The sequence below is a fragment of the Macaca thibetana genome, chromosome 2 (genome assembly GCF_024542745.1).
Source record: "Macaca thibetana thibetana isolate TM-01 chromosome 2, ASM2454274v1, whole genome shotgun sequence".
Taxonomy (NCBI): domain Eukaryota; kingdom Metazoa; phylum Chordata; class Mammalia; order Primates; family Cercopithecidae; genus Macaca; species Macaca thibetana.
The window spans coordinates 61,353,115-61,377,902 of record NC_065579.1 but is presented as its reverse complement, the minus strand read 5'-3'; the positions used below and the strand labels follow the sequence as shown (position 1 = coordinate 61,377,902).

Here is a 24,788-nt window from a genome sequence, read left to right as displayed (position 1 = left end):
CCCAAATGAGTTGAAAACTTACAGCCACACGAAAACCCATACATGAATGTTCATAGCAGCTTTATTTATCATAATTGCCAAAACTTGGAAGCAACCAAGATGACCTTCAGTAGGTCAACGAATAAAGAAATTGTGGCATATCCAGACGATGAAATGTTACTCAGTGCTAAAAAGACATGAGCTACCAAGCCATGAAAAGACATGGAGAAAACAAAATTCATATTACTCAATGAAAAGAAGTCAATCTTAAAAGACTACATACTATATGATTCCAACTATGCAACATTCTGGAAAAGGCATAACTATGGAGGCAGTAAAAGGATCAGTGGCTGCCAGGGATTGGTAGGAAGGGATGAAAGATGTTAAAGAATACATCATTTTCAACAGCACAAAGACTTTTTGGGACAGGGTAACTATTATGTATGATACTACAATGGTGAATATATGTCATTACACATTTGTCCAAACCCATAGAATATACAACACCAAGGGGGAACTCTAATGTAAACTATGTACTTTTGTTGATAATGATGTGCCAATGTGGGCTCATCAGTTGTAATAAGTGTACCACTCTGGTGCAGGATGTTGATAGTGGGAGAGGCTGAGGAAATATGAGAACTTTCTGTACCTTCTGCTTAGTTTTGCTATGAACCTAAAACTGATCTAAAAAATAAAGTCTATTTAAGAGGGAAAAAAAGAGCTACAATCTTTGAAGACGTTACAACTGTTTTACTAATCCTTTGAAGAAAGATAGCAAAGATCTTAAATAAAACATCAGCAATCTAAAACTGGCAGTGTACTACATTTTTAAATTTATGATTTATTCCCAGAATGAAACAATGGCTTAACTTCAGAATATCTGTCAATGTAGAAGCTAGCCTAACATGTTAAAAAAGAAAAAATATATAATTATTTCAACAGATCTAGAAAACGCACTTAACAACTTTAAAGCCCATTCGTAATTGGAAAATAAACTCGTAGCAAAGTAGGAAGAGAAGCTAAAGCTCATGAGTTCATCAACGATGTTCTCTAAAAGATTACAAAAATATTTAATGATGACACATTAGAAGAATTACCTTACAATTGGCCAGGCACAGTGGCTCACGCCTGTAATCCTAGCACTTTGCGAGGCCAAGGCAGGTGGATCACCTGAGGTCAGGAGTTCGAGACCAGGCTGACCAACATGGAGAAACCCTGTCTCTACTAAAAATAGAAAATTAGCCGGGCATGGTGGCTCATGCCTGTAATTCCAGCTACTCGGGAGGCTGAGGCAGGAAAATCACTTGAACCTGGAAGGCGAAGGTTGTGGTGAGCCGAGATCGAGTCATTGCACTCCAGCCTGGGCAACAAGAGCGAAACTCTATCTCAAAAAAAAAATAAATAAAAATAAAAGAAGTACCTTATAATCAAGAAAAATTTAAGGATTTTCAATATCATCCCTTCTATTTAACTCAAGGTTTTAGCCAGGAAAATAAGGCCAGGAATAAATATAGAATGTAAAAGGTTTGGAAAGGAAGAAACAATCTTGCCATTAATTGCAAATGCCATTAATTTTTACAGTGCTTTCTGTTGTTGGGTAACAACCACAAATTTAGCAGTTAAAAAAACCCACATTTATTATGGCACAGTTCTGTAGGTCAGAAGTCAGTACCACTACACAGGGTATCAGCAGGCTGAAATCAAGGTTGGGCTGAAATCAAGGCAGGGGTCCTACTTCTGCTCTCAGCTGGAGCTCATGATCCTCTTCTAAACTCATGTGGTTGGCAGAATTCAGTTCCCTGGGATGATAGCACTGAAGCTTCCATTTTCTGATGGTTGTTGCTTGGGGCCTGCTCTCAGCCCCCAGAAGCCGCCTGCAGTCCCTTCCCACTTGGCCTACACTGTGACAGCTTACTTATTCAAAGCCATCGGAGAATCTCTCCCTTCAGTCACCTAGAACTATCTTAAATGGTACAGCATAATAATGGGAGTGACTATCCCATCATAGTCACAGGTTCTACTGACACTCAAGGGAAAGGAATTATATGGGGTATGTACCTCAAGAGGTGAAAATCTTGGGGGCCTTAGAATTTTGACTACCTTAGTACAGAAAATCCAGGAGAGTGTTAAAAACTATTGTAAGATGATAGTTTGGCCAGGTGCAATGGCTCATGCCTGTAATCCCAGCACTTTGGAAAACCGAGGTGGGAGGACTGCCTTACCTCAAGAGTTTGAGATCAGCCTGAGCAATATAGTGAGACCCTCATCTCTACAAAAAAATAAAAAATTAGCGGGGTGTGGTGGCTCGTGCCCATAGTCCCAGCTACTTGGGAGGCTGAGGTGGGAGGATTGCTTGAGCCTGGGAGGTCAAGGCTACAGTGAGCTGTGATCAGGCCACTGCACTCCAGCCTGTGTGACAGAATGAAGCCTTGTAGACTCCAAAGCTGGAGTACAGTGGTGCAATCACAGCTGCCTGCAGACTCAACCCCCGGGCTTAAGTGATCCTCCCACCTCAGCCTCCCGAGTAGCTGGGACTACAGGCATAAGCCACCATGCCCAGCTAATTTTCTTTTCCTTTTTTGTAGAAATAAGGTGGCACTTATGTTGCCTAAGCTGTTCTCAAAGTCCTGGCCTCAAATGCTCTGCCAGCCTCAGTCTTCCAAAGTGCTGGGATTACAGGTGTAAGCCAATGCACCCCACCCAGATACTTTTTTCATGAAACTTTTCAAGTACATCCTCAAATTAATGCAAGGAATAAACAGAAAAGAAGAGCTAAGAAAAAAAAAATTGAAGAAGAAAGAGGACGAGGAGCAGCAGGGAGAGCCAGAGACTCACTCTTCCAGATAATATGACTTACTATGAAAGCTAGAGATATTAAAAGGACATCATAGCATGGAATGGTCCAGACAGACAGACCAAAGAACACATCTAGGTGCAGTTCCTCACACACATGAAAACTCCATTATTTATTTATCATACTTGCCTCTGATCGCTCAATTTAAATATACCAGCCATTTTCTCCTGGGACACTGACAGGTACACCTGGTACAAATTCTACTTTTAATGTTGTTTACCCCTTTAGAAAAGTTACTTCACCTGTTTTACTTCAATTAGTTGATCTATAAATGGTACAGCTGTGGGAATTAATTTTGATGATCTATACAAGCTCCTCAGCACAGCTGCCAGCATGGTGAGCAATAGTAAATGGTTGCTATTATTGTCATGGTGGTTTTTGTTATTGCTGTTACTACTACTATTTCTTCATTGCTATGCAGGGGTCTGAGTAGCACCTTACCATAGTTAGGCAAAATGCCGTATTAGTTAGGGTTCTCCAGAGAAACAGGCCAAGAGGATATATAGAGAAATTATTTGCAAGCCTGGGCTGCACTAATTACATTCCACAGACACTTGCAGATGTGTCCACAGAAGTCAGGGATGCTCTTACAAATGCAGGTCTCCACAAACAGCAGCCAACACAAACCACCAGGTAGAGGCCAGCCAGTATCCACTCCTCCACCTATGAGCACCCCTGCTGGCTGCAGGCCTCATGAGACAATTCTACCAGTCAGGAATGATGACATTGGTTGTTATACACCTAATGACTCTCATGTTCCAGCAGAATGTCCCCCCTTTTAAGTTCAATTTTACATATTTTTTTTAAGATACTACAAGTTGCAACACAGAATAAACATTTTAATTGGTATGACACTGAACTATTCAAAGAAAATTATGCAATAGAAAATGTAAGAAAACAATGTAGTAAACACTTAGTTACCTGTAACATAGACGGAGATGGAAAATGATAAACTGTATTTATTTTCAAACCATGTATATCAGTCTTATTTTATTTTCATAGGGTATTTGTTTCTAATCACCTTTGGTTATATTTGCCTGGTGTCTAAGACGTGTTAAGAATGGTACAGTCTTAGGCCATATGAAGGGCGAGGGGGAAACTGACTGGAAGGAGGCACTGAAGCATTTCTGGGGTGACGGGTGGGATGTGTATCTTGACTGGGGTGCTGATGGCATGGATTATACAATTGCTTAAACTCATGGAACTGCATGTTTAAGATCTGGGCATTTCTCTGTAGGTATTAATTCAATTTTTTAAAAAGGTCACAGGTACAGGGACAAAAGTTAAAACACAAATTCTAAGAGGTTATAGTTGAAGGTACATCCTACGACTCTATTTCTTTATGTGATGGAATAAAATCTTGAAATATTTAGCAAATTGATCCGAACTTCCCAGGAGTTTACTAAAAATGGTGAAAGGAAGTGACTTAGAGATCTCTGAGTGGCAAAGAGAAGCCAATTGAGAATTAGTCCTTTGCTGGGAGTAAACCACCCACATAATTATAGGGTCAATGCCTCAATTACCTGTGCTTATTCAGAGTGGTATTGACCTGGTGGCATCATAGTCTTTCTGGAATATGCTTCAGCCACCAAGAGATTTTGATTTTTCATCAGCATGTGTCCAAAGCCTCTGGGGTTACCCCTAAGGATCAAAAGTCAAAATCCAATTAGATCTATTCCCTGGTAGCTGAACAAGAAAATAGAGATTATCAACTGACAGCTTGATGTGAATCTCAATGGATGTCTCAGGTGATGTGCCCCAGGGATCTGTGCCAAACATTTGTACTGACAATTTGGAGGAGGGCACAGAAGGTGTGTTTATCAAATAAGCAGAGGCCACAACACCTGGGTGAGATGACCAATAAGATGGGCCACGGGCTCACATTTCACATCACCTGAAAAGGGACATTGGCTAGGCCCAAGCCAATGAATTAAACTAAATTTAAAATAAATTGCCATTAGCTCAAAAGACCAACTGCCATGTACAGGGTGGAGGTGGGAAACCTGACCTGACAGAAGCTTATGGAGAACGCCCTGTGGTTTTAATTGGTCACACATGCATTATAAGCCAGTGTTGTGGACCAGTTGGTTAAAAGTTGAATGCTTTGATGGACAGATCCACAGTCTCAACACGGAGGATCTCCTTCAGCTCAAGATGCAGCATGTTCAGAGTGGCGGTGATGAACTGGAGCATGAGCCCAGAGGGGTACCAGAATGGTGGGATATAGATACCTTGTCTACCATAAACAATTTAGGAAATGGCATTATTCAGCCTGAAAGAGAGTAGACAGTGGTGACCAACCATTCCAGTTTTCCTGGGACTGAGGGAGTTTCCAGACCCAGAACTTTTAGTTTTAAATCCAGGATACTGTCTGGCAGACCAGGAGAAGCTGGCCACCGTAGGTCAAGATGAGAATGAGTAAGAGGTGCCAGGACACATTTGGACCAGGACACAGACTCTGATTTCCAAAGGTTGGAGGGGCTTATTTTCAGTCACACTACACAGGACCAGGGCAACTGTAGAAGTGACCCAGAGGCAGAGCTGGATGCAAGATAAGGCTGGCTTTGAGGCTCCCAAGGAGCTGTCGTGGATGAGTGAGCAGCACGCGCCAGGTCTGCCTGCGAAGGAGTTCATGACTCCCTGAGTACGAAGACCCCTTAAACACACACATACACCAGAAAATGCATCATGGTCAAAACCTCTACGTTCAGGGATGCTTTTAAAGGAATCCATATTCTATCAATCACAACAGTGTCTTCGTACATTTGAAAGTGCTTGAACACATTATGTGGGAGACATGGGATTTATTCTTTCTGTACGGAATGCTCAGGCCTCAGTTCCCTTGCAAGCACTCTGAGCCCGCTACCCACCCAGTTCACCTTTTGAGTTTTCAGCCTCAGGGGAAATGGTGAGGCTGAACGGTGCCCCAAGATTCCTTTCAACTCTGTGATTCTATCATTTATCAATACTACACATATTTTTCTTTATAATGTATGTTGTTTTCCTCTGGTACTTGTTTCCAGTGCTGAAGTGTTCTAGAAACTGACATCAATCAAAATGATAAAGATACAATGTGAAGAGCACACGTATTTGCTACTCTGAAAAATCAAAACTCTAAGAAGAGGCGCCATGCCTGTTCTCATTCTGATAAGGAAAGCAAAGGAGGAGAACACAGGGAATAGTAGGCAGAGGAGCCCCATCCTGCAGGAGTCACCAGACAGAAGAGGGTGGGCACAGCAGGGGAAGAGGGGCTTCAACCCCAGCCCAGCCCTGGAGGAGCAGCTGTGTTTGCAGGGAAGGGATCAGGGAGGTTGGTGGAGATACAAGCCATGAGAGCCAGGGCCTTGAAAGTGGACAGGTGCCTAAGGCCTGACTCTAGACACCAAAGACAGGCCTGGGAATCAGAGCTAGAGAGGTTAAGAGTCCTGATGAGGGCCAGGGAGGTTGGACAGGCCTGGGTGTGAATCCAAGCTCTACCCTTCCTGGCTGCGTGACTTGGGCATGTTACTAAAACCCTCTGAACCTTAGATTCCTCATCTGTAAAATGTCACGCCAAAGGCTTGGCATTGTGCCTGATCTGGAGTCAGTACTCAGGAAATGTTTGTTCGCGTGGCTGCTAGTCTGCTGATTCTCATCACCGTCATCAGTGGTGGGACACTCACATGTCACTTCCCAGTCACTTCTCTTCTTTCTCAGACTCCATGCTGATGGAGGCAGAGCCCTTGCAAGTAACAGAAAAATCTAACAAACAGGCAGAGTCTAGTAGGGGTTTGTTTTTCTCACATCAGAGGAAGTCTGGAGTTCAGCAGCTGCTGGGGTTGCCACTGGAGAGGCAGGCTCCTGCTCTCCTCCTGCTCCAACTTGCTCAGCATGGAGCCTGCCTTGTAGCACCATGGCTGCTGCACCTCCAAGCCTAGCATCTGCATTCCAGGAAGGAAGAAGGGGAAGGGTGAAGGGCAGAGGACAATAAGAGCACCCCAGCTGAGCCACACCTCCTTTTAAAGGTTTTCTCAGAAGCCCCACACAGAACTCTTGCATGCATGAACCAGCAGCTGCCCCTGGATACTGTGTCACTGGCACAGTATTTAGCTGGGCACATCACCACCCTACATGACCCTTGGATCTGGTCAGTAAGTATCTTAGTCCATCTGGGCTGCTATAACAGAATACCATAGACTTGAGTGGCTTATACAACAGAAATTTATCACTCATGGTTCTGGTGGCTGGAAGTCCAAGATCAAGGTGCCCGCAGATTCAGGTTCTGGTGAGGACCCACTTCATGGTTCACAATGCCTTTTTGCTGTGTCCTCACATGATGCAAAAGATGACGTGTCACTCTCGGGCCTCTTTCATACAGCCACTGGTCACCTCTCAAAGGCCCTACCTTGAGTGTCAGGAGTTTGAGACCAGCCTGACCAACATGGTGAAACCCCGTCTCTACTAAAAATACAAAAGTTAGCCAGGCGTGGTGGCATACGCCTGTAATCTCAGCTACTTGGGAGGTTGAAGCAAGAGAATCACTTGAACCCAGGAGCGGAGTTTGCAGTGAGCTGAGATCGCGCCGGTGCACTCCAGCCTGGGTGACAGAGTGAGACTCCCTCTCAAAGAAAAAAAAATAAATGATCTAGGCTGGTGGTTCTGAGACTTGAGCATGAATCAGCATCCCCAGGAGGGTTTGTTGAGACAGACGACTGAGCCTCTCCCCCAGAGATTCTCATTCCGTAGTTCTGGGATAGATCTAAGATTCTGCATTTCTGACATGTACCCAGGTTGTGCTGATGCTGCCAGTCAGACCAGACTGCAAGAAGCGCTGGTTTAGGAAGTTGCAGGTGAGGTGATGGAAAAACTGTCTTTCTGTGTTTCCTCATCTCTGGGGCTTGAGGTCCTGGAAGGCAACCAGGCTAATGTGGGTACATCACCTTGAGTGTTAGGACTGAAACATGTTAATTCAGGAGGAACACAAAACTCAGACCATCACAGTAAGGAAGAAATGGAGAACAGATACTGCAGAAGCAGAGAGCAGAGTCCGCCTCGGCCTCCTTCTCTGGACACATCCACTTGTCACTTCTCCAGTTTTCACTGTTACTTGGGGGACTAAAAATCCATCAGTCCTAACAGCATGGTCTGAGTGTGCAGTCTCAAATAGGAGGCTAAGGCCATCAGGAAGAGAGGTGAGTGTGGGCCACGAGGCTGAGCCTTGGCAAGGAGCTCTGGGACTCCCAAAGCAAAAGTGGTTACAGTTAGCACTGGGCCCCAGAAATGTGTGTGTATGAAAAGCAGCACAGTTGGAAACAGAAAATGACTGGGTGTTTTTTCTCAAGATTTTGGTGCAATTGGCATAACTGTTAAAAAGAATGTTGTACCAGCCCCTCTGTTCTAAAAACAGAAACAAAATGACTGAAGAATGGTTCAAGAGGAAGCAGGCCTTACACAGAGTGGGTAACACTACATGGTTTGTGTAAGGATTAAGAAATACAAAAGAGTTGGTCCTGGTTACACAGTGCCTCATTCACCATTCTGACAATTCCGACTCCCTGTCTCCCAGTGACTGGAAGGTATCAGTGATGTACCCACATTAGCCTGGTTGCCTTCCAGGACCTCAAGCCCCAGAGATGAGGAAACACAGAAAGACGGTTTTTCCATCACCTCACCTGCAACTTCCTAAACCAGCGCTTCTTGCAGTCTGGTCTGACTGGCAGCATCAGCACAACCTGGGTACATGTCAGAAATGCAGAATCTTAGATCTATCCCAGAACTACGGAATGAGAATCTCTGGGGGAGAGGCTCAGTCGTCTGTCTCAACAAACCCTCTTGGGGATGCTGATTCATGCTCAAGTCTCAGAACCACCAGGCTAGATCATATCTTTTTTTTTTTTTTTTCCTTTGAGAGGGAGTCTCACTCTGTCACCCAGGCTGGAGTGCACCAGCGCGATCTCAGCTCACTGCAACCTCCGCTCCTGGTTCAAGTGATTCTCTTGCCTCAACCTCCCAAGTAGCTGGGATTACAGGCGTACGCCACCACGCCTGGCTAACTTTTGTATTTTTAGTAGAGACGGGGTTTCACCATGTTGGTCAGGCTGGTCTCAAACTCCTGACCTTAGGTGATCTGCCTACCTCAGCCTCCCAAAGCACTGGGATTATAGGCGTGAACCACCGTGCCCAGCCAATCATGTCTAATAGCAGGAAAATACTCAGTAAAAGTAACAGGTCAATGGTTTTCTAACACATATCACAGGAGAAATATTAAAACCACTAGGCCGGGCGCGGTGGCTCAAGCCTGTAATCCCAGCACTTTGGGAGGCCGAGACGGGCGGATCACGAGGTCAGGAGTTCGAGACCATCCTGGCTAACACGGTGAAACCCCGTCTCTACTAAAAAATACAAAAAACTAGCCGGGCGAGGTGGTGGGCGCCTGTAGTCCCGGCTACTCGGGAGGCTGAGGCAGGAGAATGGCGTAAAAACCTGGGAGGCGGAGCTTGCAGTGAGCTGAGATCCGGCCACTGCACTCCACCCTGGGCGACATAGCGAGACTCCGTCTCAAAAAAAAAATAAATAAAATAAAACCACTAAAAAGTTCAGTCAGTCTTCTGGATTCTGTAGTATCTTAATGTGTTTAAAGAGAGTTTAGGGTATGAGGTATATTAGGAAAACCTTCTATAGGTCTGCAATTAAATCTACAATTTTTAAACTCTAATCACAGCATCTTAGAGCTGTCATGAATGTTATAGCAAGAAATAATTTATTTGCACAAATAAATTTTGTGGCCTGGCGTGCTGGCTCATGCGTGGAATCCCAGCACTTTGGGAGGCTAAGGCAGGTGGACTGCTTGAGCCAGGAGTTCAAGATCAGCCTGGGCAACATGGCAAAACCCCATCTTTACTAAAAACACAAAAATTAGCCAGGCATGGTGGCACATGCCTGTAGTCCCAGCTACTCAGAAGGCTGATGGGGGGATCACCCGAGCCCAGGAGGTGGAGGTTGCAGTGAGCCAAGATCACGCCACTGCACTCCAGTCTGGGTGACACAGCAAGACCCTACAAAAAAAAAAAAATCTTAAGAGTTTTTGGTACCAAGTATACGGATAGGGAAAATATGTATCAAAAAGTTTTGCTAATTACTAATTGCTATTAACAATTACCATTTTTATAGCCCCGGTTCTAATGTTAATATGATATCTGTTATGGGCTCCATTGTGTCCCCCCAAAGTTCATACATATGTTGAAGCCCTAACCCCCAGCGCCTCAGAATATTACAGCATTTGGAAACAGACTCTTTAATGAGGTAATTTGTTAAAGTAAGGTCATTGGAGTGGGCTGTAGTCCAACATGACTGGTGCCCTTATAAGGAGACAAGGACACAGGCACACACAGAGGGAAGATGATGTGAAGACACACAGAGAAAGGGAAGCCAAGGGGAGAGGTCTCAGAAGAAACCAACCCTGCCTACACCATGACACTGGACTTCTAGCCTCCAGAATTGGGAGAAAATAAATGCTGTCTGATTTGCCCAGTCTGTGGTATTCAGTTATGGCAGCTCAGCAAACTAATACAATATACGAAAGACTCTGCTCGTGATGAGTTTGGGTGTCGCCCAGCAGTCACTGCTGTGGTAAGCATTTGTGCTGTTCCACATACCTCCAGCTCTCCACCTCCTGGAGAAGATGATGATATTGTACTTTCCCACCCCCTGAAGAAGTTAAGCACCACCTATGACATGCTTTTGTCAATAAAAGGTGAGCAGAAGTAACATATATCACTCCTGAACAGAAACTCTAAGGGCCTAAGCATAATTCACCCTGTTCTCTTTTTCCTCAGTTGTAGCAACAAGAAATGCTCCAGAAGCAGCTGCTCCACCAGCCTGCCCTGTGGAATAAGAACACTGACAATGCTATGGTAAAACCCCCAGCCAAGCCATAATGGACTTGTGATGAGAGCAACAAATAAACCTTTTTCATCTTAGGCCCTGAGATGTAGGCATCGTTTGTTATTGCAGCATATCCTAGACTACCCTGACTACCACATTAGTTTACTTACAATTCACAATAGGAGTCATCTCATTTACCAAATTCCAGACATTCATTTGTTTCGTTTAGCTCAGAACAATAAGCATATCAATTAAACTCTGATCTTTGGTGGTTTGGATTTTTTTTAACTTAAAATATCTGGTAATAAGGCCATGCATGATACATGCATGATGGTAAGAAGGCATAAGCCTTCTTTCAGAAGGTGGGAAGATGCTACTGAGATTAGCCCAAAGAAAGGACAGCTTAGCAAGGTTCTCTGCACCAGGTAGGCACAGGAAAAAGAGAATAAAACTACAGTGTTTCAAACTGGCAGTTCCCTCTGATTACCATGTAATTCTTCCTACACCCAGCACTTTACACAGAAGAGACTGAGCCAGTTTGAGCGGTTGAGCTGGGACTAGACCCCATGCCTTCTGACTCCCAGACAAGAGCTCTTTGCCCTGTACTATCCTTCTTAGTTCTTTAAGAATCAAAAAATGGAATTTCATTTTAGCCAACAATAGTATCTCCTTATCCTAAAGCCTCATCATAATTCTGATATTTACCACCGAAGAGAAAAACATGTTTACACTAGTATTTGTTTCAAAAAAAAAAATCCAACCAACTCACCCTGCGCACAGTAGGCTCTTTTCAAGGCTAGGTGTGCTGGGACTTTAGAGAAGCCTCTAAGAGCAAATGCCCATTGCTGGGCTTCAAGGTTTTCTTCCATTTTCCTTTATTGCCAAGTAGCCACTGGCATGATTCCAGCCAGCTTCACTGCTGTTCTGTTTGGTCTTCCCTACAATTCATTCACTCAGCCCACACCATCTGCCTAGACTAGTCTGCCCCTTGCTGTTCTCGCAACTTGCTGACTCTTCTGAATGCCCACAGATCCAGCTTTTCTGCTTCTGGACTTGAAGATCCACCTACCGCACATTACATTCCAAGGAACTAGGGGCAGGATGGCTGAATAGAAGCCTGCACCAATCATCCTCCCTGCAGGAGCACCAAATTTTAACAACTAACCACACACACAAATCAGCACTGTCATAAGAACATTCCAAGGAATCAACCAACCTCTGTCTGTATGTATTCATGTATTCTAAGTCGTCTGGGTGATTGTGCTGTCTATTTATTAGTCAGGTGATTTATTTCTCAGTACTTCTGTTTGCTCTCACTAGTATACATATGCCCTGCTGTGCACCCTGTAGAAATAATGGTGAAGAGGGGAAAATAGAATGAGGGCTTTCTAACACACTGTCCTGTTATCTAGGCTGCCACATGTGGGCAGATGCCTTCCTCTGTGGTATGAAGAGTTGGTTGTGGTTTGCCTTGATAACATACTCTATGCAAATTTGACTGACGAACGCCAGTGTCATAAACAGAATTGCATAAATCAATCACTCCAGAAAGTTCATGGCATACAAATATTAACAAGTATTATGAATTTTCTTTGAAGAACATAAGATTCTATTATTGCTGGAAAAAAAAGTTAAAATCATTTATTTCACTCTGTAATGAATATAGCATCTTCTCAAACAGGAAATAAGGTTTATGATTTCAAGCTTTATTTAAATACCCTTTGCTTGGAAAACTAAAACAGTCCCAATTTGTAATTTATTTTACATCTCAGTTTATAGATCACTTAGAAGAGTGTTAATTCATTCTTGGAATGGCAAATGTCCTGTCTTAAGTGACTGATGGAAAAACAAAATACCATGCCAAATTCATCAGAAAATGTATAATTGAGCTATAAATACATTGTGTTCTTAACTAGCATGACATGCCAAAACTGAGGGCTTACTTTGGAAAATTGCAAAATCCAACACATGGGGTACTGACCATTTTTACTTCATTACATTTGAAAACCCATCTGTTGGCAATTATGTGTCAACATGCGCTTCTCAAATCCATGTAATCTAAATTACTTTTAGTTTTAAATGTGAACACATGGCAGGTTTTAAAAGAATTGTTTCATGCTACCGGTAAGGGGAGCACAGAAATGTGTAACAGTTCTATTAATCAGCTCAAGCTTAGTAATATTTCTACATCAAAAGTAGTAGAGCAAATAGGCTGTCTCCATTGTGTACTTTGGCTAACAACCAGTATTGAGATCACCAAATAATTTAAATATAGGAAACTTGATGCTTTCCATCTTCTTTAGAAGCCACCAATCTGGTTAGCCCAAATGCCACACACAAATGGTCCTAAGTTCCTGGCTGTTGAGTTTCTCCAGGACTACAGAGTCAGCCTCACAGGGGCCTGAAGTCCAACCAGGCTCCCTGAGATGTGAAGAGAAATGCCCATGTCAGAAACAAGACTTTATCACATTCTTCCATAGCCCCTACGTAAACCAGAATAAAGTGAAGCTTTCATTAATGGTGACAGAGACAGCCAGCTGTTCTTCTCTAAGAAATGATCTTTGAGGCCAGGCATGATGGCTCACGCCTGTAATCCCAACACTTTGGGAGGCCAAGGCAGGCAGGTGGATTACCTGAGGTCAGGAGTTTGAGACCAGCCCGGCCAACATAGTGAAACCCCATCTCTACTGAAAATACAAAAAATTAGCTGGGTGTAGTGGTGGGCACCTAGAATCCCAGCTACTCAGGAGGCTGAAGCAGGAGAATTGCTTGAACCTGGGACGTGAGCCAAGATCACACCACTGCACTCTAGCCCGGGCGACTTTAGATGGAGTGCGAGACTCCATCTAAAGAAAAAAAAAAGAAAAGGAAATGATCTTTGAATATAGTTCTAAATATCGAGTGACTTCTTCAGTATTCTTCTCTTGAAGTGAAATATCTCAACTTACCTAATCACAAAGCCACATTTCCTGGCCCTTAATTCACTTTGCCGCCATAATCTAAACCCTTAAGTAAATTAGAGTCTCCCCAGTTGTGGAATGCACAAGCAGTACTTGGGTGGGCCATACCTGAGCTTGAATCTCTTCCCTGCTCCCTTGTTACTGACACAACCTCAGCAAGTTACTTAACTTCTCTCTGGCACCCAGTTTAGTCCTCAAACTCGTGGAGATTAAACAAGATTATTCTGTAAGAGAAAGCACATAGCATCATGTCTGAAACACAGCTCCCCAAAATATTCTCTTCCCAAACGAAGTGCCATAGGGAAAAGTCGGTTGTCTACAACTGTGCTGTATGATATAGTTATCATCAGACACCATGTAAATATATGTGGCTATGTATATTTAAATCAACAAATTAAATACAATTAAAAATTCTGTTCTTACACTGCACTGGCCATAATTCAAGCACTTGGTAGCCACACGTAGCCAGTGCAGATACGGATCATTGTCATCAGAAAGCTCTCTTGGACAGGGCTGATTACCTTATCCCCTTGGGTGTTGACACTTCCAAATACATCCATGTCAGTCTCTACCTAAACTATGTCATGTGAAATCTTTCCTTGGTGACAGGAATAAATGCAACCACTGTTTTCTGTGGCATCTCTTTTAGAAAGAACCTCATCTCCAGTTCCGCATCCCCAAAGAATTCAGTCTCACTAGATTCAAGCTGGAAAGGCTTCTTCTTTAACCTCATGGATTCAGAAAACTCTAGTTAGCTGTTCCATTGCAGCCCAGATGCAGATTCTAGGGTTCTCTGCACTGCGGCCTTTGCCTTCCTGCTGAGAGTCTGATGGGATATGGGCATAATGAAGGCTCCAAGTCCTGGGTCTTGCTCCTAAAGCAAAATACCATCGCTGGGGACTCAACACAGCCACATAAACCTCAGGTAGCTTACAGGCACAATATTTAGGACATTGTGAATTCCCCATATGAGTCCCAAGCACCTTCACAGGAGAGACCAGTAAGCCAAATGCCCTAGGAACGCAGCTCGCTCCATTGATCAGGGGCTCTGTTCTTTCTGTGGATAGCTAAGTGCCTTCCTACAAGGGCTTCAGGACAGGCATTATGGGCCCAGGAACACAGCACGGTAAATGTGTAGGTTTACAGGGCTTCACCTAAACAAAAGCTGAGTTCCCCTCAGAGCATGCAAGATGCAGGCCCAAGGAACCAGGAGAGCTCCCTTTTCTCCACCAGCATTCTGGTTCCAAAGCTCTAAGAATCATCTTGGCCACACTCTAGCTTTGGTTAATCAGATTTCAATAGTTAAGGCTGGATTTCCATATTCTTCTTGCCAACCTCACCCACCCTTACCTCTGCAAGGGGAAGACCAAAAATGATTACAGATTCTTATTTTCTTAACTGCAAATAGTTCTAATGAAAGATTAGGTTACAGGGGCTACAAGTAATAGCTGAGATTTTATTTAGTGGCCTAGTAGGTTTCAGTCCCTGCCATCCCTTCTCATCCTTTGTGAAATGAAATCCACAGGTGACTGCATATTTTTCGAGATTGTATCTAATTTTTAAGTTAATGGCAATAATAATAATAATAATAATAATAGCAGTCACTTACAAAGCCATTACTTTGTGCCAGGCATTGTCCTAAATGCTTTATGTATACACAGATAGTGAGTTGTTTGCACCTCACAAACAACTCAATGAGGTAGGAAGTACCACAAAACATAGAGAGATGAAATAACTCACCTCGGATCACACAGGTCAAGCTGGGCTACAAACCGGGCAGCCTGGCTCCAAGTCCACTCTCTGAGCCACTGTGCTACCTACAAATGATAACAGAAAATAACCCAAAGACTTAACAGTTAGAGAAAGCCCCTCTGACCCCAAGCATCCTCTCTCTTCCCCTAACCATTGTTAGTCATTTCTGATTTGTCCTTCCAGAGACGGTCTGTGTGCACACCTTTCTAAATGCATATCTAGAAGGAAGAAGCTTCTGGTATCACCTTGGGCAGTCACACTCATGCACAAACAGGAGATGTTTTTATCTTTTCTAATAACTGATATCAACTTTGCTTTCCAAGCGCCTGTGTGAGTGCTTACACTGGTGAGTGCAGGGGCAAGGAGAGAGGAGAAAACAGTCTCAACTAAGGGTACCTTTGCAAAATACTCCATCCACCCCACTGACTCTGCTGTCTTCTCTGATGTGACTCTTAGCCACGATGTAGGTTAAAGCCTCTATCTCAGGGATTCCTTCTCCTTCCCCAGGGTCTTTTTTCCTCTCTCCCCCCGACCCTGCTCTGCCTCACAGCCTTAGAGAGGGCAGCAGGGCTTGTGGAGCTGAGAGATGATGCTCAAATGGGAACAGACAGTTGTCTAGCCTGGGAGCAGTCACTTCTGACCTGGGGCCAAGGCTTGGCCTGGCCCCTGTGGCTGACAAGGCACTACTGCCATGGCTGGGAGTTGCTGGTGAAGGGAAATGTCCCTTCTCCAGCTAGGTCATCCCAAAATTGGTGGACTCTGAAGATATGGTAGTCCCAATGCAGGTAGCAGCTGTGGTGTTCCCAGATTGTGTCTGGCTTCCACCACACCCGGCACAGTCTCCCCACTGCCTCCCACCTCCCACCCCAACTGCGAGGCAGCCTTAGATCTCTGTGTTTCCTGCCAATACTAACTGCCTCAGCAATCCATTAGGAATTTTCAACCAAAGTTACAAAACCACACTCGTGCTGGCTTTAACCATGAAACAGACTTACTGGTTCTTACAATAAAAAGTCTAGAGACAGGGCAGGCTTCAAATGGGTCACAGTCCAGTGGGTCAGTAACACCCCCAAGGGCCTGGTTTCTTTCCGAGCTTCATCTCTGCCTTCCACTGAGTCGACACCATCCTGAGCCCTCTTTCCTGAGGAGGCAAGATGGCACCACCAGCTTCTGGGGCACAGGCTTCCTCTCACACGCACGGCAGAGAACGGGAGTGCACACGCTCTCAGAAGAGCAAGACAACTTCCCTCCGAGACTCCACCAACCGCTTCTCCTGACTTACTTGCCCAAATAGGGTCCTGAGTCTATCCCTGAGCCCACCACAGTGACACTGTCTCTCTCCAGTCAGATCGCCAGAACGGGGTGCGTTCAGCAGCACTGGAGAGAGGTGAGCAAAGGCGAAAATCAGAGCAGCATTAGCAGGAAGCGGGGACAGCTGCTGGGAGGCCCCCCGCACACCTGTGTCCACATGCCCTCACCTGTTCTTGATGTATTCTCAGGGCTTGGCTAAGAAAACCTGGGGCCTGAGGTGCATGGGAACTGGTTCCTGGGCCTTCTTACATTCCACAAGCTGGGGTGGCCAAAGGTAGCCAGGATGGCAGTGCCACCATACCCTTCTTCCTCCACAGCCAACCACCCAGTCTCCTCATGCCCAGTCCTCTCATTTGCCAGAAAGACACATCCCAGGCCCTCTGGGAGGGCTTTGCTATAGACTGAATTGCGTCCCCCCCAGTTCATTTGTTGAAGCCCTAACCTCCAATGTGATGATATTTGGAGGTGGGGCCTTTGGGAGGCGATCAGGGTTAGATGAAGTCTAACCATAATTCCTAATCCCATGATGGGATTAGCATCCTTGTAAGAAGACACATGGAGGCTTGCTGCTTCCCTCTCTGCTGTGTGAGTACACCGTTCCAGGCCACGTCAGGAAGAGGGGCCTCAGCAGGAAGTGAATCAGCCGGCATCTTGATCTTGGACGTCCCAGCTTCCGATTCATAAGAAAACACATTTCTGTTGTTTAAGCCACCTAGTCTGAGGTATTTTGTTATGGCAGCCCGAGTTGGTTAAGACAAGGAAAATAAACAGCCAATGCCTCTCAGAGCCCTTTCTCTCTGCTCTCTGGACTCTTTATGTAGTCAAGAGGATAGGAGGGGTGCAAGTACAGCTGTTCAGGGGCTGCTGGATACCTCTACCTAGCATAGGGCACAGGAGCCAGTGCTGCAATATGCTCAGTCAGAACTTAGGTATCTTGGCTCAAGACCTGATCCCTATTTAAATAACAATACTTCCGAGATGAGCCATGCAGTGAGCCATGATAGCCACTGACACTACAGTATGCATCTGCTCAGCAGCTCCTTCCCTGGAAGTTTCAATGTGAGGAAACATGACTAGGTCCGAAGCAAGAAAGAGTGTGGCAAGGCAAGACTCAGAGAAAGGGAGATAAGCTGGAACTACACAACAAGCAAAGCAGGCTTGCTCTGGCTACGCGGAACCACAGAACTGGAAAGCTCCTGTGGTGGTCTTCCCTACCAGAGGAGAAACTGATTGAAGTGCACTCGGAAACTGCACCTCATTTATTTACTTATTTAGAACAGGTAACATACATTATACACACATGAAAAAAGCAACCACCACAAAAGACAGCCTATGGTGAAGAGTTTCTCTCTCAATCCCTATTGGCAATTCTTGTAAACCTCCACAGAGACTGTTTTTGCATATTTCCACATCTATGTATGTTATTTTTTTCTTTTTAAACAAATAGCAGCATACTACTTGCCCTACTCTACACCTTGCTGTTAACATTATACCTTAGAGATGGTTCAGTATCACACACACCTCAATATACCTCTTCTTCATGACTGTACAATATTCCATTCTATGGAGGTACCATAATTATTCAACCATGAAACACAGGTGTTTTTCCAGCCCTTAACTCTTCATTACTAAAAAAAAAAAAAAAAAAAAAAAAAAAAATCTGTATTGGCGCCTATTGTGTGCCAGTCACTGTTCTAGGGAAGATAGAGAAGAAAATGAGACATTCAGTGTCACTGCCATGGAGGAGTTTACAATCCATATGTGGAAATGAACATCCTTGCACATACTTCTTCATTTACATGTGTGAATGTGTTGTTAGTATAAACTCTCAAGGTGGAATTGCTGGGTCAAAGCCATGTGCATTTCTAATTTCAATAGATATTGCAAATAGTCCACCAAACAGGTCATGTCAATTTCCCCTCTCACAGTCTGTACTATCTTTTCATATGATTAAAAGTCATTATAGCTTTATATACCACTAGGTTTCTTAAACACAAAGTAAGTTCTCTAAAATGCTCATGATAAACTGAGCAATGACTAAGGAACTAGGGAACATGATATATCAGGACACCCTTGTGGGGACACATCTGCTTCTGTGCAGAGGCTACAGCAGACCCGCTGGCTGATACTCTCCTCCCCTCCCATGTGGCACAGTCTCCCAGCGGCCCCAGGCTGGGGGTGGGATATGATGACGGGTCTTTTGGAGAACGTGGTGAACAGTTAGCAACATCACTCCCGACACAGTACGTGGCAAGGAAGAACAATCTGTGAACACACAAAATCTGTCTATGAATTGAGAAAAAACAGGGATACCCATGACAGACCAAGGCCTGATTTCCCTCGTATTGAAAGAGCTTCTACAAATCAACCAGTAATCCAACAACCCCACAGGTAAGTGGGCAAAGAACATGGACAGTTCTTGCAAAGGAAATACTCTGTGTTCCAGAAAATCCCTGTTTATAAAATAAATACTATAATTAAATGTCTACATGTGTTCCTGATCAGCATCAATTTGCCCCCATTGTAACTGTGGTCACTATTTAAAATACCTAACCTCGGAAGAGCACCCAGAGCTCACACAGCAGCACTTGGTCTCCTTGTCTTTTCTGTCTTCCCTCTTGCTTATGACTTTCCATGATTCTCACTATCTCATAGGCAGGAACTGCACACATGCTGCACAGGCTGCCTGTTGGACACTATCAGCCATTCCCACCCTTCCCCTCCTCGCCTCAGTGACAGAGGTGGCTACTTCCTTCCCACTAGGCATTATCCCTGCAGGGACCCCACTGGGGCTCTGCAGAGATTCCTGGATCCCTTTCTCTGAGTCTGCCCCTTCCACTTGGCATACTTTTGCTTCTGACCTGAGGCTCCTGCAGCTCTTCTGGGAGGGCTGTTCTTGTACTACTGCCCTTTTATGTCCACCTACAGAAAGACTGAAGTACCTGAGTTATCAACAAGGATGGCTCTTAGCCAGTGGCTGACAGGCATAGAAGAATGGAAGCCCAGATACCCTGCCTGGGGCAGGGACATCTCAGAGGCATCGTTTACAGTTGAGAGCTCCCCTTCAGGTCAGGCTGAACCTACCTGTCATATAAGTCATATAACTATCTGACATCCTTGCATGGCTATCCTTCTTCTAGCTCCTTACTGAATTCTTCTAGGAGCATTTCTTCTGCGAACAATCTTTGTTTCCGGGCCTGCTTCTAGGATACCCAACGTAAGACACAATCTTCTTCCTTAGTAACAAAATCCTGAGTTTTATTTTGGCATAGGGCCACCGTGAATAAAAACTACATTTCCCAGCTTCCTTTGCAACCAGGTTCTTGCCAATAAGATACAGGGCACAAGTGCCCTGTGAGACTTCTAGGAAATCCATAAAGGGAGCCCTGCTGATGGCTAGTGACCATCTTGGACCCTGAGGGCAAGGAGTACACCCTTAGGATGTGGGAGCAGAGATCTGGAAAAGGTCTGGACCTCTAACAACCTCATGGATCTGCCAATACCAACCACAGATTGTCTACTACCCCACTTTTACCCTACAACTTCCTTTATGTGAGAGATAAGTTCCTCTCCTGTTTAAGCCAATGTCATTCGGGTGTTTGTTCCATACAGTTAAATTTAATCCTAGTTTACAGACCAGACCATTGACTCTGAAAAATGACAGATACTGTTTGCCAGCCTCCCTTGCAGCTAGGCTTTGCCAGTGTAACCCAGATCTGGCAGATTTGGTATAAAGGAAGGTCTCAGGGGAAGAAAGGTGTAGGCAGGAGGTTCTGGAAAAGATATTTCTTACTGATGCAAAAAACAAACAGGTGCATAATGTCCAGCTCTCTTTCCACTCTTTCTACTCTGGCAATCTATTCCCTGCTACCTGCTTTTGGCTGCAGCATGTGAAGATGTGCTGTCTGGAGCTGTGGCAGCCATTCTATAACCATGAAACTACAAGTCCATGGACAAAAAGCCAGCCAGCTGAGGATGGCTGTGCAGAAGGATGGAGAGAGCCTGGGTCTTTCAGAAACTCACTGAGATCTCCCACTCCAGACCAATAAATAGTCCACATTGTTTATCGGGTTTTCCATTACATACAGTTAAAAGCAACCTAACATACTCATGGGGGACAAAGCACTGAAGTAAAATGAGGAAAATTTAATCTTTATAAAACCTGGAGGTGATCATTCTCAAGTCTGCTACTATAACCTCTTGGAGGGTGTTATAGTTTGGGTGTTTTTGTACCCTCCAAAATTCATGATGAAACTCAATTCCCAATGCAAGAGTGTTGGGAGGTGGGGCCTAGAGTGAGGTGTTTAGGTCATAAGAGTGGGTTCTCTCCTGCTCTTCCAGCATGTGAGGATACAGCGTTCCTCCCCTTCAGAGGATGAAGCATGCAAAGCCCCACTTTGGAAGGGGAGACAGAGCTGAGCCCTCACCAGACCCCAAATCTGGTGGTGCCTGGATCTTGGACTTCCAACCTCCAGAAATGTGAGAAATAGATATCTGTTCCTTATAAATTACCCAGTCTCAGGTATTCTATTATCATAGCACAAAACAAACTATGGGGAGATGACTGGGTTCTGGGAGGTGATTACCTGTGCTAGGCTGCCTCTGAGGGCAAGAAACAGCAACTCCAGCTTCAAAGAAGTGAAATAATAAGAAATAGACTCCAGGATCAGCTGATTCCTGTGTCCAACAATGCCATCAGGAACCCAGGGCCCTCCCCTCTCTCTGCTCTGCCACTCTTGAAATGGGCTTCATTCTCAGGCAGCCAGCAAGACGGGGGCATGCTTCTGGGCAGCACAGCCAGACCTAACTGGAGCCTATCAAGGGCCTGCACTCTCCCTCTTGGCTTCTCCCTCCAGTTGGACTTTCTTGCTTTTCTTCAAACATGCCAGGTAGACTCCTGCCCCAGCCTCTGCATTTGTGTTCCCTCTGCCTACAGTGCTTTTGCATACATGTCCACCTGGCTCCCTCACCTCCTTCACGTCCTCACCCAAGTATCACCTCCCCAGAGAGGCCTGCCCTGACCACACCTTTTATGATTAACCACCTCCCAACTCCCCACTTCTTTTTCTGGCTTAATTTTTCTCCCTGGCATGTAACTGCGTCCAACATAGGGCACATTCCCTCGGCCTCATTGACTGTCTGGGCCCCACTTGCCTAGAAGGTGTGCTCCAGGAAGGCAGAGATGTTTAAGATTGTTCACCCTCATTTCCCCAGGGTCTGGCAGAGTAGGTGTTTTACAATTATCTGCAGAAGGAAGGAAAGACAGACAAGGGACAGACAACAGCCAGAGGAAGAAGTGCAGTGAGACAGGATCTTGCCAGAGATGGCACCACGTCCATCAAGTCACAGGCGTTGCTCACCATGCAGAACTGGCACATGCCCAGTCTCAACCACCCACTGGCAAGAAGGGATTTCCTTTAGTCCCACAACAGCACTGGGGTCCAGGTTTGGAGCAGGGGTAGACCGCTGAACAAAATGCAGGATGGAGAAATGGATGTTGGGAGTGCCTAGCAGTACCAGTTCTCCTCTCTGAGCCCTACTTCTCCAGGGCTTTTTCTCTTGTCTGTGGTTTAAAAACAATGGCTATCTCAGCCCTTCACTGCCAACTGTCTAAAAAGAGTTGCCGCCAGGCATGGTGGCTCACGCCTGTAATCCCAGCACTTTGGGAGGCCCAGGCGTGGGGATCACGAGGTCAGGAGTTTGAGACCAGCCTGACCAACATGGTGAAACCCCGTCTTTACTAAATATACAAAAATTAGCCGGGCATGGTGGCGGGCGCCCGTAATCCCAGCTACTCGGGAGGCTGAGGTAGGAGAATTGCTTGAACCTGGGAGGCGGAGGTTGCAGTGAGCCAAGATCGCGCCACTGCACTCCAGCCTGGGCGACAGAGCAAGACTCGGTCTCAAAAAAAAAAAAGAGTTGCCAACACTTGCTGCCTCCATTCCCGGAAGCCCCATGCATGCCTCACCCCGCTGGAATCCGACCTCCACCCCCGGCCTTTAAATCTGTCTCGCACCGGGGTTATCAATGTATCAATGACCTACTTGCTTCTGAGACCAATGGGACTCTCAGGCCTTATCTTACCCTGCCTTGCTGCCCACTCCTCCCTCCTCAGCGCCTCTCCTCCTGGGCAGGACCTGCAGGTGCTCAGGCCCGTCCCCAGCCACTGGCTCCGTAGTCCCGGGCTCCCTGCTGGTGTCCACCTTCAGCCTCCTCTCCAGCCCCAGCCCTCTGGCGACTTCTCCCACTTCCACAGTGGCTATGCCATGAGGAGCCCCATCAATGCCCGCTGCGACCTGCCCCTTTCTGCGCTGGTCCCCTTTCACCTGCTGGGAAATCACAGCCCTAAGGCTTGGAGAACCCAAGCAGTTTCCCTTAAAACCCCAGGGTTGCGAAACCGCAGGGGAAACGCCGAATCCCTGAGCTGGGCTAGGGGCGCAGCGCGAGGTAGCATGGGCGGGCCGCGATCCCTCGAGGGAGGCGTCCCCACTGTCCCTGCAACCCCGTCCCTCTCCCCTCGTGGCCTGGGCCAGAAACACCCGGCCCCGCGCCGCGGAGGCGACGTCGCATCCTGGCACCAAGCCGCGGCAATGCGGAGGGGCAGAGAGAGCCCAAAGGCTGCAGGAACCGTGGAAAGGGAGTGGCCCCACCGGGACCCGAGCTCGCTCCAGATATTCGCCCCGGGGGCGGAGGGGAGGGGCCCACCACGGCCTTATTTCCGCGAGCGCCGGCACCGCCCGCTCCGAGCCCGGGTCTGTCGGGTGCCGCGCCAACTTTCCCGCGTCCATGCAGCCCCGCCGGCAACCGCCGCCCGCTCCCCGGTCTGGGCCCGGGAACCCGCGCCCCACCGCCCCGCTGCTCGCGCTGCTACTGTTGCTAGCCCCAGTGGTGGCGCCCGCGGGGTCCAGTGGCGCCGAGAACCCTGCACAGCCTCAGGATGCGGGAGTCCCGCGCAGGCTCTTGCAGCAGGCGGCGCGCGCCGCGCTTCACTTCTTCAACTTCCGGGCCGGCTCGCCCAGCGCGCTGCGAGTGCTGGCCGAGGTGCAGGAGGGCCGCGCGTGGGTGAGTGCGGAGCGACGCGCCGGGGCACGCGCCTGACTGTCCGCGCACGGCGCTGGACGGTGACACCTGGGTGCGCGCGCCTGCCCGTCCAACGGCTGATCTGCCGGGGAAGGTGCAGTGCGCACGACGCCAGGGGAGATCCCAGCTGGGCGGCGCCCCGGAAGTGTCCCAGGGCGTGGAAGGGGCCCTTCGGTGCACAGCGTCCGCAGAAATCTGGCTCGCTTCTCCCAGCATTTATGAGGCCATAGGTTTTTCATAGGGCAGCGCTCTTGATTGCTTCTATACCTGGGAGAGTGATGCTTTAGGAAATTGAGGAACAGGCTGAAAGGGCAAAATTTAATTTTGTATGGAGGTACCCAGAGTTGGTTGCTATGGGGGCGCTTATTGTGCACGCGCCCTGCTAGTGACTGCTGCCAAAGTTTTGGGCGGGATTTCCAAAATCTAAGCCAGTAGCCATACCATACCGCGGATGGCTGTCTCTTGTTAATTGCAGGCCACCACGCTAGGGCTTCAGGGTAATGTGGTTGGAATGTACACGTAGGCCTGGGCAGAAACCTGCTAATGCTAGCGTCTGCTTTGATCTAATAGAAGTGAGTTAATCAGGGGTCAGTGTTCTATATGAACCGAATGAATGAGAACTTTGCAACCCTTTGGTTGGTTGCTGATTTCAAGGCATTGACTGTAGGTATTGTCTTGTGTGTGTGCAGCTACTTTGCGTTCTTCATCATATAGATTACAAAAGTTACAGAACTACGTTAAGTCTGTCCCAAAAGCAAAGTTGCTCCTTCTACAACCCCCAGATATTCCACAAGGCCTGCAGACACACGGCCTCAAAGAATCTGGAACTGAGTATCGCGTGTACTTAATAAATAGGTGGAGTTTTAAAGCATAGCAGCAGGATTTTCATTTAACAGTGCCAAACACCATTGGAAAGTTCTTCAAGAAGCTCAGCCTCGGTTCTTCAAAACTTATTCCTGCACCCAGCACGCCTATATTTATTGAATGAT

General features: G+C 46.4%; 2 protein-coding genes across 3 annotated transcripts in view; one reads left to right on the top strand and one right to left on the bottom strand.

Moving 5' to 3' along the window:
• Positions 1 to 12,561: 12,561 nt before the first annotated feature.
• On the bottom strand, positions 12,562 to 23,712 carry LOC126948297 (zinc finger protein 283-like). The gene is made up of 5 exons (XM_050779898.1): positions 23,591 to 23,712; positions 21,870 to 23,048; positions 15,397 to 15,469; positions 13,424 to 13,880; positions 12,562 to 13,117 (listed from the first exon to the last, which is right to left on the bottom strand). Exons 4-5 carry the CDS (start codon positions 13,540 to 13,542, stop codon positions 13,015 to 13,017), a joined length of 222 nt encoding a protein of 73 aa, XP_050635855.1. The 5' UTR covers positions 13,543 to 13,880; positions 15,397 to 15,469; positions 21,870 to 23,048; positions 23,591 to 23,712; the 3' UTR covers positions 12,562 to 13,014.
• RARRES1 (retinoic acid receptor responder 1) overlaps positions 23,233 to 24,788 on the top strand; it is a 36,752-nt gene continuing 35,196 nt past the window's right edge. The window contains exon 1 of one of the 2 annotated variants that reach the window (XM_050779887.1): positions 23,233 to 23,781. In XM_050779887.1, the coding sequence (XP_050635844.1) occupies positions 23,506 to 23,781 (276 nt within the window). In that variant the 5' untranslated portion in view covers positions 23,233 to 23,505. The remainder of the gene's footprint in view (positions 23,782 to 24,788) is intronic. The other variant, XM_050779888.1, reaches the window with a different exon arrangement.

Bases quoted from the DNA above. Each gene is read 5' to 3' on its own strand.
- LOC126948297 (XM_050779898.1), bottom strand. From the start codon at position 13,542: ATGGAGTCTCGCACTCCATCTAAAGTCGCCCGGGCTAGAGTGCAGTGG. The intron at 13,118-13,423 runs GTGCCCACCACT...TTCACATCTCAG, and splicing joins CTGAGTAGCTGGGATTCTAG to GGAGCCTGGTTGGACTTCAG.